The sequence below is a fragment of the Moschus berezovskii genome, chromosome 10 (assembly GCF_049115385.1).
Source record: "Moschus berezovskii isolate FMDL1 chromosome 10, NW_MosBer_1.0, whole genome shotgun sequence".
In the NCBI taxonomy this organism is placed as follows: domain Eukaryota; kingdom Metazoa; phylum Chordata; class Mammalia; order Artiodactyla; family Moschidae; genus Moschus; species Moschus berezovskii.
Genome location: NC_142469.1, coordinates 50616751 through 50635607, shown reverse-complemented (window position 1 = coordinate 50635607; position 18857 = coordinate 50616751). Strand labels below are relative to the sequence as shown.

Genomic DNA, 18857 nt, shown 5'->3' with positions numbered 1-18857 from the left:
AAGGGGACTTCAAAGAATGGTGCCCTTAGTAGCAGCATCAGCATTATCTGGGATCTTAGAACTGCAGTGTTCGGTCTCTACCCCAGCTATACCGAATCAAATTCTGGGATGGGGTTCAGTGAGTTGTTAGCCCCTCCCCTTTGTTAAACTTTATTGTATAGACTAAAATTTTGGTTTCCTAGACTCACTAGTACTAAATTACCCATTGGGTTTAGTGGCTTCTTGCATCAGCTCCTGCAATTTGCCAATCTGTTCACCACAAACGGCATTAAGTTTTTCTTCTGGTAGGGAGATTCCAAACATGCCTTTATAGTTGCATTTTGTCTTTCATTAGCTTGGTGTTATAGCACTCCTGCAAGAATCCCTTGGCCTCCTTATAACCAATGGTCCCATGTTTCCTAAATTTGTCCTTCATGTGTATATGCTAAGTTGCTTCAGTCATGTCTGATTCTTTGTGACCCCATGAACTGTAGACCACCAGACTCCTCTGTCCATGGGAGTTTCCAGGCAAGAATACTAGAGTGGGTTGCCATCCCCTCCTCCAAGGGAACTTCCAGACCCAGGGATCCAGCCAGAGTCTCATGAGGCTCCTGCATTGCAGGCAGACTTTTAAAACCACTGAGCCACTGGGAAAGCCCCATCATGTGTGTATGTGTATGTTTTAGTCACTTGATCATGTCTAACTCTGTGACCCCATGGACCGTAGCCTGCCAGGCTTCTCTGCCCTTGGCATTCTCCAGACAAATATATTGGAATGGGTTGCCATTTCCTTCTCCAGGCATCCTTCACATACTGGTCATTAAGGGCTTTGAGGTCTGGGGGCAGAACCCGGGGCAGCATCAAAAGGCTCCAATAAGAGGCCGGAACTTGCAAGACTTGTAGGGCAGGCAGAACACCACACCTGTGCCCGAGCTGGTTTTTAATAGGGGCCTCCAGGTGATCCTGGTGAAATTTACCTACCTGCTCTAAAATTCTACAGTTCTGTCCCCTCCAAAGGAAAACCACAATCCACACCATTCTGGAAAGGTCTGGAAGGGACTTGTCAGCAAGCTGACTGTTTTGAAGACAACTTTTGAGAAAACTTTAAATGATACACCAGGAACACAGACTGGGTGGTGATGCAAGTCATTATCGTGGTCATACTATTCCAACTTCACGCAGACGATACAGCATTTGTGAAGGACAGTCCAAGCATGGGGGAACTCTGGATAGAAAGACAGCAGGTGAGATTTTTGCCTAACCCCTCAAGTCATCCTCAAGCAAAAACGAAACAAAGAGTCATGAGTCACTTGGACCACGAGGCAAACTTGGAGCAAGAAGACATGGCAGCCCTTAAGAAGCCCATACACTGGGAATTAAACTACCAGAACTGGCATATCCCTCATCTGGTTGCACCTCCTTTTACAGATAAAACTGGGGCCCCCCTAGGAGCTGCCCAGGGTCCTAGCATTCTTAAATAATCAAACTGCATTAGGAATACACGTCTCCTTAGTGTTTGAGAACTCCCACCCTTACTCTCTGGGGTCTAGAGGAACTTCTCTCCATCCACCAGTATCCAGCGGACCTGCTCTTGGCTCTCACGTGGTTCCTGTGGGGGGCTCAACAAAAGGTATTTGTTCAAAACAACCACAACTGAAGATGGTCATCTCTTCACCTCCTGGAGAGCCTCACTTAACCTGCTGCTGCTGTTGCTAAGTCACTTCAGTCGTGTCCGACTCTGTGCGACCCCATAGACGGCAGCCCACCAGGCTTCCCCATCCCTGGGATTCTCCAGGCAAGAACAGTGGAGTGGGTTGCCATTTCCTTCTCCAACGTGTGAAAGTGAAAAGTGAAAGTGAACTCGCTCAGTCGTGTCCGACTCCTAGCGACCCCATGGATTGCAGCCTACCAGGCTCCTCCATCCATGGGATTTTCCAGGCAAGAGTACTGCAGTAGGTTGTCATTGCCTTCTCCATCACTTAACCTAATGCTGGCATTTTCTACTCACACCAACCTCCCGCGAGAGGCACCTACAGCCTCCTTTCCCCACCTCCAGCTTTCTGGGGCCACGTGTGGAAGTCAAGATGGGCTTCTCTCTCTCCCTCAGCCAAAGAGGTCCAGGGAGACTGCAGCCTGGGAACTGCGCCCTAGGCCTGCAGACATTTCTGCTGTGAGCAGGAGGGGCCTTGGTGCCTGTCCCCTACCCTGCCTGTCCTTCAGGTCCTGCTGGTACCAACTCTCTGACTCTTTACAAGAACTGTGGTTACTGAGACTCCACAATCATTAAGGATTCAATGTGGCAACCAAAGGGAAAAGGGGATGAGAACAAACTTGTACTTTGTGCCAACTATGCCTTTGGAAAGCTTCTAGAATACAGGTAAGGACACAGCAGATTTAAAAGGTGTAAGGACTTGGTGAAGATCACATGGTCAGAGCCCATGGTCAGAACTACACCTGTCCGACTTCAAAGTCATGTCCCAGGACAAAGACTCTGCTTCCTTTTTCAGGTCGGTGCTTTAGCTAGGAGAGGTGGACAGCAGAGATTAGAAACCAGTTTGGGACATCATGTATCTAGGACCTGATATTTTCACATGAGCTGATAGGTTATGTTAAAGGTCAATGTCAAATCTTGGTGTTTCATTTTTATAAAAAAGCCTCTCCCTAAAAAACACATATTTTTTGGTACAAAAAATATGAAGTATTATAGTCTTTAATTTCAGCATGGAAACTCCTTTGATAACCTCAGGTGAGAAGTTGAGAATAAGGTGGTAGTGGCAGCTGAAGGCTTTCTGTCTAAGAGGACTGGAAAAAACAGCAGGGTGAGCAGGTCCGTAGGCTGAGATATCTGGGATGGAGCACAGCCCTTTTCCTGGCTGATTTGTTCTGGCAAAATCAGCTTATTTGAACTTCAGTTCTGTTGTATTAACCACCTTACAGGATTTTTGTGAAAATACTAAATTGTGTGTTTTAAATGTCTTTAACAGTCTCTGGTAAATAATATGCACTTAATAGCTGTTACTACTACATTATATTGTAATTATTCTTACAGCAAAATGTATCCGTACTAATAAAGAGAAGAGTTAAAGAGGTTAGATGAGAACAACAGAAACAGTGGGAAGCACACTGAAAACATTAGGGAGGCCTCCAAGATGACAGAAACCCTTTAAAGAGAAATGAATTCGGAGCAACTGATGGTGGTTCAGTTTTCTGTGCAGCATGGCCCCCGTGGGAGGCCAGGGCCTGAAACTTGGCCCCTGTCTGAACTTTTTTGAGGGGACTCCGGGATTCACCTCCGTCCGTCTCTACACAAATGACCTAATTATATGTAACCACCAAGGAACGGGAGCAGCTCTGAAGTTTTCAGCATTCACAGAGAAATATCAAGAGGTAAATGGCGCTAATCATTTTTTCCTGAAGGCTCCCTTCAGGAGCCTTCTACCAAAACTCTACCAGTCGGGTTTTGGATGTGAGGCTTCATTTACTCAGCTGTAAGGTAGTTTAGCTTCATTCAAGCCACATTTGCTTCTGCTGGTCTGTCGTGCAAGAAGTCAGAGGGCGAAATCCTGAGCCACGGTGCTTCTTTCCCAGGAGCAGGCCAGGGGTCGGTCCTGAGATGTGGGGTCCTGCCTGTACTGAGCAGCTGGACCAGGCAAATGGGGCAGAAAAGCAGGAAGCTTAGCTGTAAGCTGGGAAGATGGGAATCCTCTTGTGACAGGGTGACAAAGGAGGCTGGGAGAACCTGAAGGTCAGTGGGGATATGTTTGCCCTTGGTAAATAACAAGGAAAAAATTTTTTTACAGTAGGACCTTGGTTTTTGTTGTTGTTGTTTTAACCTATTTTATGTATAGTAATTTGTATCTGCAAATCCCAAACTCCTAATTTATACCGTCCCCATCCCTTTTCCCATTTGGTAACCGTCAGTTTGTTTTCTATGTCTGTGAGTCTGTTTCTGACTTGTAAATAATTTCATCTGTATATTTTAGACTCTACATATAAGCAATATCATATATTTGTCTTTCTCATTCTGACTTATTTCAGTTAGTATGATAATCTCTAAGTCCATCCACATTAAGGAAATATTGGTGTAGTGTATTCGTTCATATTTATTCATCAGACACACACCCTTTAACAGAAAATTTTTTACATTATTGGGTAGCTGTCAAGCTCACAGTGCCATCTTCAGCTTAGAAATCTGTATCCTTAGCCCCAACCCTTCCTCTGAGTTCCATATTTTGACACCTCTCTGCCATCCCAGAGGCCCCTCAAACTTGGCATGAAGAAAACAGTCTCTGCGCTCAAACCTGGTCCTCACCAGGGAGTAACCAGCAGCAACTCCAGCTGGAGGTCTTTGACACTCTCCCCTCTCACCACCATCTCTGCTCCCACAAATCTGAACCAAGTCCTGTTGATTTTAGCTCATGTTGGGTTGTACCCACACCCATCCACAGAAAACCCCTCATGGGCATAATGGGAAACTCTTAAGTCTCACAGCACAGGCTAGGTGAGGGGAAGCTGCCCCAAAAATGGGTCAGCTTGAAAGTCAGGGCTTAGAACCAGACATTAAGCCTGAATGACATGGGTTAGAATTAACTCTCTAACTAGTGGTGTAAGATGCCCGGTCCATCTGGGTCTTGTCTTGGCGCTGATCAGGGCAAGTTAATTAGGTGTCAAGGACCAACTACAAACGGCCAAGAGATGGGCTTTCCAGTCCCTTTTTAACATCGAGCACAGGTGATGGAAGCAAATATGAGTTCCTTTATGAAAAGAAAGATTGCCCACCACAGAGTAGACCCAGGGGATGTGTTCTGTCCCCTTCATGTGATTCCTTGTATTGCTGAAACTTATAAAACTGGAAGTGAAGTTTCAAATACAGTGGATTAAAAATCTGAAATACATGTATCCTCACATTGAAACTCTGGAGGCTTTTCAGTCGCTGCATCCAGGCAGGATTGTCCACTGCCTCATGGCCCACCCTTTTCATGACCAAAGGCAGCAAGATAGCAGGCCTTCAGAACTAAGTGGAGCTAACCCAGGAGCATGCCTTGTGCATGTTTGCTCAGATTGCCTAAACCAGAGCAATTCCCATAACCTCTGAAGGTTCTTTCTTGAAACTTTGGGCATGGCATTAGAGCAAACCAGCTACATATAAGAGAAATGAAATTTTAAAAAGTGTACATATTCCAAGTAAGTTTATTTGATCAAATGACAAAATACGAAGATATTTTAAACTATAAGGCTCTATTCAGACAAAATGTAAATTTATTATAAAGTAAAATGATATCCATGTATCAAATGGCACCTAAAAGCAGAAAGAATGCAATTCCTATAAATACTGCTGCTGCTGCTGCTGCTAAGTCACTTCAGTCGTGTCCAACTCTGTGTGACCCCATAGACGGAAGCCCACCAGGCTCCCCCGTCCCTGGGATTCTCCAGGCAAGAACACTGGAGTGGCTTGCCATTTCCTTCTCCAATGTGTGAAAGTGAAAAGTGAAGTCGCTCAGTCGTGTCCGACCCTTAGCGACCCCACAGACTGCAGCCTACCAGGCTCCTCCATCCATGGGATTTTCTAGGCAATAGTACTGGAGTGGCTTGCCATTGCCTTCTCCCCCTATAAATACTATGTCTGCATAAAGCATTCACAAAATTCTCAGGTACTTTAAAACTAGATTGTAGGTATATTGGTAAAATCTGTAAATAGTGCTTAAAGTGGGCTTCTTAAACTTCCCCTATAATATGTCATGGGGGTCCTGTAATGATCAGAGTGTCAGTGAGATGTGTCGTGAGTGTGAAACACACGAGTTCCCTGCATAGTCCTATCCCTTCACATCCTGGGGAACTGGAATTGAGTGGGTGCGAATTTCTAATCACCCTGCTGCTGCTGCTAAGTCGTTTCAGTCGTGTCTGACTCTGTGCGACCCCATAGACAGCAGCCCACCAGGCTCCCCCATCCCTGGGAATCTCCAGGCAAGAGCACTGGAGTGGATTGCCATTACCTTCTCCAAAGCATGAAAGTGAAAAGTGAAAGTGAAGTTGTGTCCAACTCTTAGCAACCCCATGGACTGCAGCCTACGAGGCTCCTCCGTCCATGGGATTTTCCAGGCAAGAGTACTGGAGTGGGGTGCCATTGCCTTCTCCGTCTAATCACTCTAGTTGGGCATAATTAGAAAAAGGTTGTGAAACCAGGTTAAGAAAGAGGGAAGGGAGGGGAAACATGGCAGAGTCAACGGTTTCTGCAGAGTAGCTTTACAAATGACCAGGAAAATGGATTTTAAAAATAAACCTTGGAGCTGCACCCCAGGGTCTGGACCAACCAGCATGCCCAAGAGCTTGACTGGCTGACACACACACTAGCATTAAATCCTTACCAGAGGAGGGCAAGGTCATCACCTGGGGTGCACCACAGACAGAGCTAAGTGTGTAGTTACATAACTTTCTCTACTAAATATTTTTTCTAGCATCTAAGTGACTCTGCCTTTGAGGCCATGATAGGACCTGGGAAGCAAGAATCGGCAGCTCCAAGTTACAAAATCAGAAAAGCTTCAGGCGTGTGGAAGGAGAACGAATTATATAGCACCCATCATTACTAATTTAAATCTATAAACATCATAGGGTTTGTGCTATTATTTTATAAATACAACATTTATGAGAGCTTGCCGAATATTATAAATGCCACACATTCTGGAATAAATGTTGACTCCAGCTTCACACAAGGAACTTGGTGTTACATTTCAACACAGTGGATTTGGGGTGATAAATAGAGTAATTTTTGTAGGCTATTTTCTGGACCTTGGTCACATAGCTAAGTGAAGGCCAAAAAACACAGGAAGCATTTTACTGGTCACTTTGGCAACAAATGTGTTTTTTATCTACATGTTATACAAAGATACACTTGTGTCCATGAATCTATAAAAGTCATCCATAGGAGATCTTTTATGTTTTCTTATCTGCTTCTTTGCTATCAAGTCTAATGGGAGGACGACTCAATGGCTTTGGCTCCTTCACTGTCATCCTTAGAGGGATGTATTTACAGACAGTTTTATGTTTCCTGTTCAAGAGTAGTGGCTCTTTGAAGATTCCTAATCTTGAGATTATAATCTTCATTATCGATGGCACTGACACACACAAACACATTAAAAAAGTAAATGACTTCATATCACCTAATTTTAGCAATGTGCTTTTAAACAGTGTGCTTTTCCAGCACTACAGAAAATAACCTCTAAACACATCCAGGTTGATCATTAGAGATGCTCCCCTCTGCTGTCTAAAGGGGAGACACGTGAGATGTGTCTAAAAATGGGTCAAGGTTAGAAAATCTCAAGGTTCTGTGAACTCACAGAACATTACAAACACGGCTTTTGTAGAAGCTAAAATTACTTTCTGCTTAGACAAGGATGTAATATCTAATTACTCTGTTGAATGATTTTATAAATTAGTGCTATGCATGTATAAACTCAATGGCCTACATATCGTCACTTCAATAGTTAAAGTGGTATTAACAACATTACTTCATACACTTGATTCAAGCACTAAAAGAAAGAGTTCAACCTGCTGTATCTTGTCTTAAAGTCAAGGTAAAGTCATTCATTCACCTTTGTTTCATTTCCCCAAAATAAAACCTTAATTCAGCAAACAGAAGAGACCACTACAGAAGAAAGTGAAATCAGCCTTTCTACGGTGAGGTTAACAAGCTATTAATTTGACGAATGTGTTAGGAGCTGGATACGCAGTGTGTGGAATTTTTCTCAGTGAGTGATCAAGCATGTAAATTTGACTCAAGTGAAATTACTAAAATAACTGGCTTTAAAACATGAGTTTAGGAAAGTGAAGTGACCCTTTTAGTAGTTAAGTTTTATATCTTCTCTCATAGAAATCACCTCTTGGCAAAAGATGCTTTTGGCTCAGCTCACCTGAAAATAATTTCATATGGAACTTTTCTTGTTATTTAACATAATAGGACTAACTCAGAGTTGGAGTACACAAAATAAAGGTAGTGGGGCAGGATGGAGCACAGCCATTCAGGGGGTCTTCCCCCAAATGGGTGGCCTGGTGAAGGGCCACAGTCACACTGACCCGCTTGATGGCTTAAGCAAATTTCCCAAGTACCACTGTGTCTGGAATCACAACAGGTGGAAGAGAGAGATCTAGAATCAAGGTCCTTACAGCACTCTCTAGGTAGGGTGATCACAGCAGAGCTTGTGGTGGGCCGTCTGCCTCACAGCTGTGTCTCCGTTTGCAGCCCTGGCATCTGATACCTGACACACACACAGGAAGGAGCCATCTGTGTCCCTGGAGGAACCATCTGAACGTCAGAGGGCACAGTGGCTCTGTCAGCCTCGTCATTCTGTGACACCTGTTTGACCACTTGACTCTGCAGTCCTCCTGCCCCCAAGTAGTGTGCTTCCTACAGCAGAGCATGGGGCGAGATGGCTCCACATCACAGCTGAACTGGTTTAGCCAAAGGGTGACCCTGAGCTCAGAACTGCTTCCACTGTTACCTTCTAGGATTCATCCCAACTTCCAAACAGTGTAATATCAGGGTAACGTGAGTAAAGTCTGACGAGCTTTGTCCATTATCAACCTATCCATACAGTGTCCACAAAGGTAAGGTGTTCTAGTAGAATGATGTATCTGGCCTGAGGGAAAAATATACATGAGTTGCATCACATCTTTCTTTAAAATTTTCCAACCAGAAAATCCACTGAACAAAGCCTGAGATTCCCTGTTTGTATTTTTTTTTTAACATTCCCTCCATCTCAATCAAATGGACAACCCCATTGCCACAGCAGAGACTAAACTCTCTGATGAAAGCAAATAACAACTTGGAAAAATAAGTGAAGGCATTTGAAATGACAAAGGACTAAGATTTTTTAAAATTTAAACGATAACATATCTAGAAAACACTGTGAAAATGTGTCTCTCAAAAATAGCACACGTTTTAGTCAGAAGGCTCAGTGAAACTGAAAGCTGACCAGTAAAAAGAGAAGGTAACCTTCCCATTTTTGAATCTCCCTCACTTTCCTACCCTCAGACTCTACCAAGCTGGGTGTATGAAAGCAGAAAAAAATCTAAAAGCTGTGAAAAAGTGCTGGTATTTTTCAGGATCTCTCCAAGACAGTTTCCCTCTTGGTAACTTGAATCCTCTCTTGGGATCAAGGCCACTGACGAACTTTAAATGTATTTGAAGATGCAGGTTCAAAGACCTCGTCGTCATCTTCCACCCCTTCTTCTATTGGTTTCATCCTGGCCGAGGCTCGCTGGTGTGGGGATGGTACATCTGTCAAAGACACAGAAAGGAAAACCACTTAATGTACAGCTTGCCCTGATGCTGGCATGATGTATCAGTGAAAAACTCCAACTGAAAAATAAAACTCTCTGGGAAGCTATAGCTGGCACCAGGAATGCAGTTTCTCTAATACTGCATCTTCTTTTAATTTTTAAATTTTTATTTATTTTTAATTTGGGAATAATTGCTCTACAGTGTTGTGTTGTTTTCTGCCATATGTCAACATTAAATTGAATTTTTATTTTATATTGGAGTATAGTTGATTTACAATCACTGTACAGCGAAGTGATTCAGTTATACATACATCTACCCTATTTCAAATTCTTTTCCCGTATAGGTTATTATAGAATATTGAGTAAAGTTCCCTGTGCTATACAGTAGTCCTTGTTGATTATTTTATATGTAGTAGTGTGTATATGTAGAGGTTTCTTTGGCTCAGCAAGTAAAAATCTGTCTGAAATGCTGGAGAGGCGGGTTTGATCCCTGAGTTGGGAAGATCCCCTGGAATAGGAAGTGGCAGCCCACTCCAGTATTCTTACCTGAAACATCCCACAGACAGAGGAGGCTGGTGGGCTACAGTCCGAAGGGTTGCAAAGAGCCGGACACGACTGAAGCAACTGAGCTCAAGTGTGTATAGTTAATCCCAAACTACTAATTTATCCCTCACCCCGCCCCCACCTTTCCCCTTTGGTAATCATAAGTTTGTTTTCAAAGCCTGTGAGTCTGTTTCTGCTTTGTAAGTTCATTTATATGTTTTTTAGATTTCACACATGATATCACATGATATTTGATTTACTTAGTATGATAATCTCTAGGTCCCTCCATGTTGCTGCATGTTTATGTGCTAAGTCACGTCAGTCTTGTCTAACTCTTTGCAACCCTATGGGCTATAGTCCACCAGGCTTCTCTGTCCATGGGGATTCTCCAGGCAAAAATACTGGGATGGGTTGCCATGCCCTCTTCCAGGGGATCTTCCAGACCCAGGGGTTAAATCCGCATCTCTTACATTTCCTGCATTGGCAGGTGGGCTCTTTACCACTAGTGCCACCTGGGAAGCCCAGCAAATGGCATTCATTCATTCATTTTTATGGCTGAGTAATATTCTATTGTATATATGTACCACATCTTCTTTATCCATTCCTCTGCTGATGGACATTCCATTGCTTCCTCATCTTGGCTATTGTGAATAGTGATGCAGTGAACACTGGGGTATATGTATCTTTTTGAATTATGGTATTCTTTGTATATATGCCCAAAAGTGAAATTGCAAGATCATGTGGTAGCTCTGTTTTCAGTTTAAGGAAACTAAATACTGATTTCCATAGTGACTGCACCAATTTACATCCCCACCAACACTGTATTAGGGTTCCCTGTTCTCCACACCCTTTCCGGCATTTATTATATGTAGACTTTTTGATCATGGCCATTCTGACTGGTGTGAGATGATACTTCATAGTTCTGATTTCATTTGTCTAATAATTAGTGATATTAAGCATCTTTTCATGTGGATTTTGGCCATCTGTATGTCTTCTTTGGAGAAGTGTCTGTTGAAATATTCTGCCCATTTTTAAAAAGTTATTCATTTAATATTGAGCTGCATGAGCTGTTTATATGTTTTAGAGATTAATCCCTTGTTGGTTGCACCATTTGCAAATATTTTCTCCCATTCTCTAGGTTGTTTTCATTTTGTTTATAGCTTCTTTTGCTGTGCAAAAGCTTTTAAGTTTAATAAGGTCTCAGTTGTTTATTTTGTTCTCTGGAGCAGGTGGATTCGAAAATATATTGCTGTGATTTGTGTCAAAGAGTGTCCTGCCTATGTTTTCCTCTGGGAGTTTTATAGTATTCATTCTTAAATTTAGGTCTTTAATCCATTTTGAATTTATTTTATGTACAATGTTAGAGAATGTTCTAATTTCATTCTTTTACATGTAGCTGTCTAGTTTTCCCAGCACCACTTATTGAAGAAACGGTCTCTTTTCCATTGTATAGTCTTGCCTCCTTTGTCATAGATTAATGGGTTTATTTCTGGGTTTCCTACCCTCTTCTGTTGATGTATATTTCTGTTATTGTTTGTGTGTGTGTGCACCAGTACAACACTGTTTTAATTACTGTAGCTTTATAATATAGTGTGAAGTCAGAGAGACTGATTCCTTCAGCTCCATTTTTCTTAAGTTTGCTTTGCCTTCTTGGGTTCTTTTGTGTTTCCATAAAATTCTTTGTTCTAGTTCTGTGAAAAATGTTATTGGTATTTTTATGGGAATTGCATTGAATCTGTAGATTGCCTTGGGTAGTATAGTCATTTTAACAATATTGATTCTTCTAATCAAAGAACACAGTATATCTTTCTATCTGTTTATGTCATCTTCAATTTCTTTCATTACTGTCAATAGTTTTCAGAGTACAGGTCTTTCGTCTTCTTAGGTAAGTTTATTCCTAGGTATTTCATTCTTTTTGATGTGTTGGTAAATGAGATTGTTTTCTTAATTTCTCATTCTGATCTTTCTTAGTGTATAGAAATGCAACAGATTTCTGTGTATTAATTTTGTATCCTACAACTTTACTGAATTCATTGATGAGCTCTAGTATTTTCTGGTAGCATCTTTAGGATTTTCTATGTATAGTATCATGTTATCAGCAGACAGTCACAGCTTTACTTCTTTTCCAATTTGGATCCCTTTTACTTCTTCTCTGATTGCTGTGCACGCCAAATCATTTTGGGCAAGACGAAATACCAGGGACCTTTTGGCATGGACCAAATGTCTCCATGGATATTCCTGAAAGGACCAAATATGACCAAGTATCAAGGACCTTTTGGCAGGGACCAAATGTCTTTCGGACATTTTAGACAGCACTACGTGGTCCTGTAAACATCAAGGACCTTACCATGGATCAGATATCTTATAGACCAATGTTCTACAAGGCAGCAAAGTCAAGAAGCCATTGTTAGTCCATGAAGACAGATGTAAAGATGATGTCACCGCAGGTGCTTGGATGGTATGAATATATGCAGTTCCCAGTGGTTTGCCCCAAAGTCTGCTTAGGACTCAGAATGCACGTTCCTACCTTAATATCATAGATGGTAATTTTAGTCCCTTGAAGGCAGATTTAACTCCTACCTTCCCTAAGGAATGGTTATACTCTGAAACTATAGAACATCACCCAAAAGAATATTTCTTGCCACCAACTGTCCAGTCACTCCCTGGACTTACAGGGGAGAGGGAGAGAGAGAAGGAGGTGGCAAGGAGGAGAATCCAGGCACACAGGAGGGAAGAGCTGGATGGAGCAAATATAACCCAGAGAAGCAGCAAAGCCCCTTATATCAAAGAAACCAAATAACCCATTCATTCCGTCTGTCCTTCCTTCATCCGTGCATTCACCAAATGCTAACTGAGCACCTACTGTAATGGACACCATACCTGATGGAGGAAAAAACACTGTCTAAAAGTGAGAGGAGAAGTTATCATAAATGAGTGCATGGGTTTCTCAAGGTGCCTACTATTATAGCACACACAAACTCCCTCCTGTATCGTTCCCACATTCTGTGTCAGGCTCCACTTTATGAGGGTCTCCCTCGGCCCCACCCAGACTTGTGCCATATTCTTGCTCTGCCCTCCAGCAGGGCAAGGTCAGTTAGCAATCCATATATCAGCAAATGCTGAACTCAGGCTAAGTGTAAGGTTGATGAAGGAGGAACATGGGAGAAATCTGACTTCAAATACTTGCTCTACAGAAAAGAACAGTAGTGGGATCTTATGAAGACACAAAAAGGCAAGAAGAAATTTATCAGGATCAGCTCTTAATCCCTAGCCAGAGGCAGCTGTGTACTCCATGCACAGGGGTGGGGGTGCAGAGCACAGTGGCCAAGACCAGAGGCTCAGGAAACACTTCCAAGGTTCAGATCCCTGCTGTGCTGCTGCCTACCTGTGTGACCTGTCCTCCATTACTAAACCTCTCTAGGCCTGTTTCCATCTTTGTGGAAAGGAGACATTCACAGGACCTGCTTCATGGAGTTGTTCAGGGGATTAAACAAAATAATCATGGAATGTGCTTGGCACAGTGCTGGGCACATAGAAAATGTTGCTGTCATTTTTTTCCAAGATATATATATATATATATATAGTTCAACTTTATTCACTTGGATAAAAAGTGTACATTGCTTATTTTAGATCAAATTTTGAGATCAGGATAAAGATACTTGGGAAAGAGACTTTTGGGGACTGTGTGTTCCTTCCATTGACAACTTCAGAATCAGTCACCATTGTTAGAACATCAATATCATCAAGGAAAGGATTTGCTTACATATAAATTATTTTCACTTAAGTCCCTTTGGCATATATAACATTTATCACTGTTTTCCAGTTAGAGATTCATATAACACCATTACATAAACATTAAAATTTTTTTTGCTAATTTTATTGAAGTATAGTCGATGTACAATACAAGTGTACAATATAGTGATTTACAATTTTAAAGGTTATATTCCACTTATAAAATATTAGCTATATTCCTGTGTTATACAATATATCTTTGTAACTTATTTATACATAGTAGTTTGTACCTCTTAATTCCCTATCTCTGTACTGTCCCTCCCCCTTCCCTCTTCCCACTAGTAACCAGTAGTTTGTTTTCTATAAGTCTGTTTCTTTTTTATTATATTTACTAGTTCACTGTATTTTTTTTAGATTCCACACAGAAATGATATCATACAGTATTTGTCTTTCTCTGTGTGGCTTATTTCACTTTAGCATAATACCTTCCAAGTTTACTCATGTTGTTGCAATAGTAACATTTCATTATTTTTTATGGCTGAGTTTTTTCAGGGGGACAAGGGGAAGCAAAAAGTTATACACAGTAACTGTCATTTATTATTAACTATATAGTCATTGCCATCTTGGAAGATGCCATGATCCACAGCTACATCTTTCAACATAAAAGACCGTAATTATACAGTGCGGAGCTGGACTTTGGCAGGGCTAGTGTGTTTGTCATATACAAATGGAAATTGTTCACTTTCAAACATTTGCAGTTAGTTAAAATACTGAGTTTACAGGGAGACAACTACTGATGTAACTGGTAGAAGATTAGCTTCTATTAAAATAGGAACACAATTCTGCCTCTGAGCACAGCATGGGAGAATCTCTCAAACATATTCTTTTTATCCTTTTTCACACAGGTTACAGCAGACATACCAAACATAACCTGGAATTTGCATGTGAATTATTCAAATGGCAATGTAATCTATCTATGTGACCTTGGGCAGGTTACTTCATTTCTCTGTGCCCCAATCTCTCTATCTGTAAAACAGAAGTCACAATGATGGCATGTATTTCATATGGTTGTTAAGAGGATTACATGACTTAAATTCTTTTATCTGTGCCTAGGATATCATAATCCCTTTGTAAATATAAGTCAGTAAAATGACTTAATAATATGGCCTTAGGAAAGCAATGGGCTAAATCATTAGAAAACTTGTTAAAATTCATCATCGCTCATAGGAACAGCAAATAAAGGAAATGAGACTTGTGCTCAAATAGCATTTTGTGTTGCTCAATGTAAGAGTGCAGCAAAATTGTCTATTATTTTTTAAAGAAAAACAATAGCATGACTTCCATCATATTTGTAGCCTCAAGTTATGATTGAATCTCATGAAATATTAACTTAGGCTGAGTATCTGCAATCAGAGAAACCCTCAGAACAAGCAAAATGGCATGGCTAAGAGCATTATGCCAAATCAATTATGCAGAGCGGCTGGACGTACGAAGACGTATGATACAAGTAACACAAAACATGCCTGGTGCATTTGGGCTAGGGAAGTGGGGAGAGTTGGTCTATAGATTTTAAGCCCATCTATCAAACCAGAGAACTAAATGTATAGAACTATCAAACCAAATACATGGAACTACAGGTTCTATAGTAACCTGAGGTAGCTATCCACGTTGGGGCCAAAATGTTATCTGCCCCTTTAGCTACCTCACCAATCACTGCCTTTTTCTGTTGAGAGAGAATGAAGAGAGGAACCAATACAACTAGAAATGACCTAGAGAAACTCTGGGAGAACTTTTAGCTTCTCTATTGTTAATTGAAAAAAAATGCACAGCTAAAAGTTGAGAACTATGTTTTTATTTGGCAGACAAAACTGAGGACTTAGGCCTAGGACATAGTCTCTCAGAGATCTCTGAGAGACTGGTCCCAAGAGGGAAAGGAGGGGCCTGGATATATAGGATTTTTTGCAACAAAGACCAGGTAGTCAGAATATCAAAAGATTACTGTTAATTAAAGAAAACCAGACATCTCAAGTAACTTAGCACTTTTCTATGTATGAGAAGATGCAAGAGTTTGCACTGACTGAAATCATTCCTTTGACATGCACCTCAGCTGTCTGGGGCCAGTGTCCTGTGCGCTTTTATCCTGAGTCTCCTCAGGGTGTGTGATCAGGGTGGCTCCAGTGGTTGACTGCTACATGGCAGGCATCCTGTTTGAATCTCGAGTTCCTTCAGGGCTCACCATCAGGGTGGCTGTAATGAGATGGCTTGACGACTGCAATATCTTTTGTTTACTGATACGACAGGGAGAATTTTTTTTTTCATTGATGCATGCTCAGTCAAGAATGCTGGAGTGGGTTGCTATGCCCTACTCCATGGGATCTTCCCGCCCCAGGGATTGAACCCACATCGCTTTTGTCTCCTGCATTGGCAGGCATTTCGTTTACCACTGTTCTGAGAAAGAATTTACACTGTTCCCACTCTATTTGCCTGAGAAAGGAAAAACTGTAGTCTTAGGATGTAACATTAAAAAGTAAAGCAAAAGTTAATGTCCAGTCCTGGGGTGACATCCAGGGGCCCCCTTCCCTTCTGGCAAACTCAGAATGCCCCAAATCCAGCCCAGTGTTTTCCTCTTCTCCTCTTGCTTTTCTCTCCTCATGAACTGGTTTCTCCACTCTCCACTCTACCCGCCAAATTCCACTCTACCCGCCAAATTCCACTCTGCAAGGTGAGCCTCAAGCCCCACCTCCTTCATTTGTGGTCTTCCCTAATTCCTTCTCTGCGGAGATTCTGTTATCCACCAAAAGACAAGTACTTGCATCCCTCCCTTACTAGAAAAAAGGCATCTTGTGGGCTGTCATCACAGCCTTTTCTCTCCTGCAGCCTCTCTGAAGTACCCACATGTAGCTAGGTCCTTGATAACGACTTAGCACATGAGAAAAATCCCTCTCCAAAACTCTGCAAGGGCCTTCCCTGAGAACGTGGGGGAACCACACAACCACACGCAGGAACTCTGATGGGTCAAGTCCAAGTCCTGCCAGTGGGTCACCACCCGTGGCCCTCAAATGCATGCAGGTCTCAGTTTACAGTAACACCTCACTGCAAAAAGTGATTGTTATCACTACCTTCTGTACTATGTGCCTTGAGGGAAATCACTTTCATGTCACTGATGATTCAACAGTGCTTATAGCCCAGGCAGGAGTACCGTCCCTCCAAGTCAGCATCAGTGAGGTGCATCAGCACTGTCGCCTGCTACAGAGCTTTCATCCAACCGGCCTAGAGACTCCCCAAGGGACTACACTGTGCAAGAGTTAGGGGAAAAAAAGCAAACCAAACATAGTTTCTGCCTCTGTCATCTCAGAAACTCCACTGTACAATAGAGGAGCAATTCATCCTCACGGCATCCATATCAGTATTTCTACCTTATACTCAGAGGCTAAAGCAGAGACAAGCTGAACCTGGACACCTAAGAAAGAAGAATAGTTTGGAGATGATGCGGATGAACCCCGTTCCCACCAGAGAGGGAACCACTGAGAAACAGAACTGGCCAGGGCAAAACAGGAGACGCTGACAGCCCAGCAAGATTGACAGCTAATGGTTTTTTTTTTCCCCCACATGGAGAAGACTAAATTCAGGCTCTGTGGTGCATTACAGCCTACAAGTCCCCTCATCCAAGTTCCCACCACCGCGCCTATTGCTGTTTTCTCCATTGAGCAGACCAATGCCCTGGAAGGTGACAGGAATGAAGTCTGACTTACAGCTGCCAGAAGCCGTCAGAGCCAGCAGGCTGTCTGACCCCCAAAAGGAACTGGAGTCTCAGAGAGATCCCACTCTTTGTCTCAACGTCCGGTGGCCTGGCTTCTGTACCACTAAGAGTCAAGTATGACATGCATCTGGCCCTACCTGGGAATTGGCCACTGTCACAGCCAGGAGCTTCCTGGAGAAGGAGCTCACTGACCTTGACCTGGTGTTCCCTGCCCTCTGCAGGAGAACCACTGGTTCAGTGGAAAGACTCAGAGGCCATCACCATGCTGCCAGAAATCATTTTTGTCCACTAATTAAAACCCAATTTGGAGCATAAACAACAACTTGAGGGGACTAGTTATATTTCAAAACTTGAACGTTAATAATTCTTTCTACAATTTGCCCTGTTTTTCCACTAACCTTCTTCACTGATGCATCATCAGAAGTTTGCCCAGAAGGCCCGATACCTTCCCTAAGTGTGAGCGCATGAGGAGAGAACAGAGGAGAAACTGAGCTTATCTTTAGCTAAGCGCATTTTCAAATTACTTTTGCCTCTCAAGGACATGACTATGAGGTTCATGACCTCTGTATAATGCTTCACTTTTCATTTATTCCAAATTCTAGAGGGGCAAATAATTCCATCTCCATAAATTTTCTAGGAAACTGATTTTTATCCTTCTTTTAAAGCCACTTCTACAGTTGAGACACAGAAGTGGTTAACTGTATCTTTGATATTTATTATAATCAAGAAGCGATAACTAGCATTATTTTTGGCTTTTAGTTATCAATATCATCCAATTGCCCCTGGCTGCCAATTAACACAATTTATTCTAAAAGTAAATCAAACAAATGTCTCAGACTGAACTTCAATCCAGACTTATCAGGTGTGAACTTGTTAAACAGCTACATCAAGAGTTATTTTTGCTTGGGAGAAAAAAAAATTCTGCCAAAAAGACATATACTTGCTTCCATAGATAGCAAGGCCTAGAGAAAACACAGCCAGCAGAGCAGAACTGATTCTGAGCTGTGAGCCAGTTTGGTGTGTTAGGTGGGAAAGAGAATGGGCGCACCAGGTAGCCATCCTCCTTAGGATATAAGAGAGTAAAACTAAAAAACACAGGCTCTGAGCAAATGCAGAAGACAGACTTAGAGGAATAGCTCTGAACCAGTGGACACCTCTACTCATGCCAGACCACAGGAGGACACTCACAGGTGGCTTTGGATCCAGGAAGCAGAGTCTCTTCTCAGCACACCTGTTTAGACAGCAGCTTGTACTGGAACCTAGCTGAAAAGAAAAGGAGCTGGCAATGAAGACACGCTTTGTGTCCTTGAGGGTTGTTGCCATCAGGGGCAAACCAGCCAGGCGCCTCCACAGAGGATGGGCTCAGGCTGCCCTGCCAGGCCTTGTACCTTAAAGTCCTGAATTAAACACAGGAAGCCTTTTTATATACAGACCCAGGGGACCTTACATAACCATCCATCCAAACTCTGCTATAAGTGCTAAAAAATTAGGTAGGAGAAATGCCCTTTGACAGAACTTTATCCTTATTGAGCTTATTTCTATTTTGGTGTGCTTCTGATTACATGAG

The 18857-nt window shown here is 42.3% G+C and overlaps 1 protein-coding gene across 2 annotated transcripts in view; it reads right to left on the bottom strand.

Moving 5' to 3' along the window:
- Positions 1–8689: 8689 nt before the first annotated feature.
- POPDC1 (popeye domain cAMP effector 1) overlaps positions 8690–18857 on the bottom strand; it is a 51905-nt gene continuing 41737 nt past the window's right edge. For both annotated transcript variants that reach the window (XM_055432933.2, XM_055432934.2), the window contains exon 8: positions 8690–9253. In XM_055432933.2, coding sequence (XP_055288908.2) covers positions 9129–9253 — 125 coding nt within the window. In that variant the 3' untranslated portion in view covers positions 8690–9128. The remainder of the gene's footprint in view (positions 9254–18857) is intronic.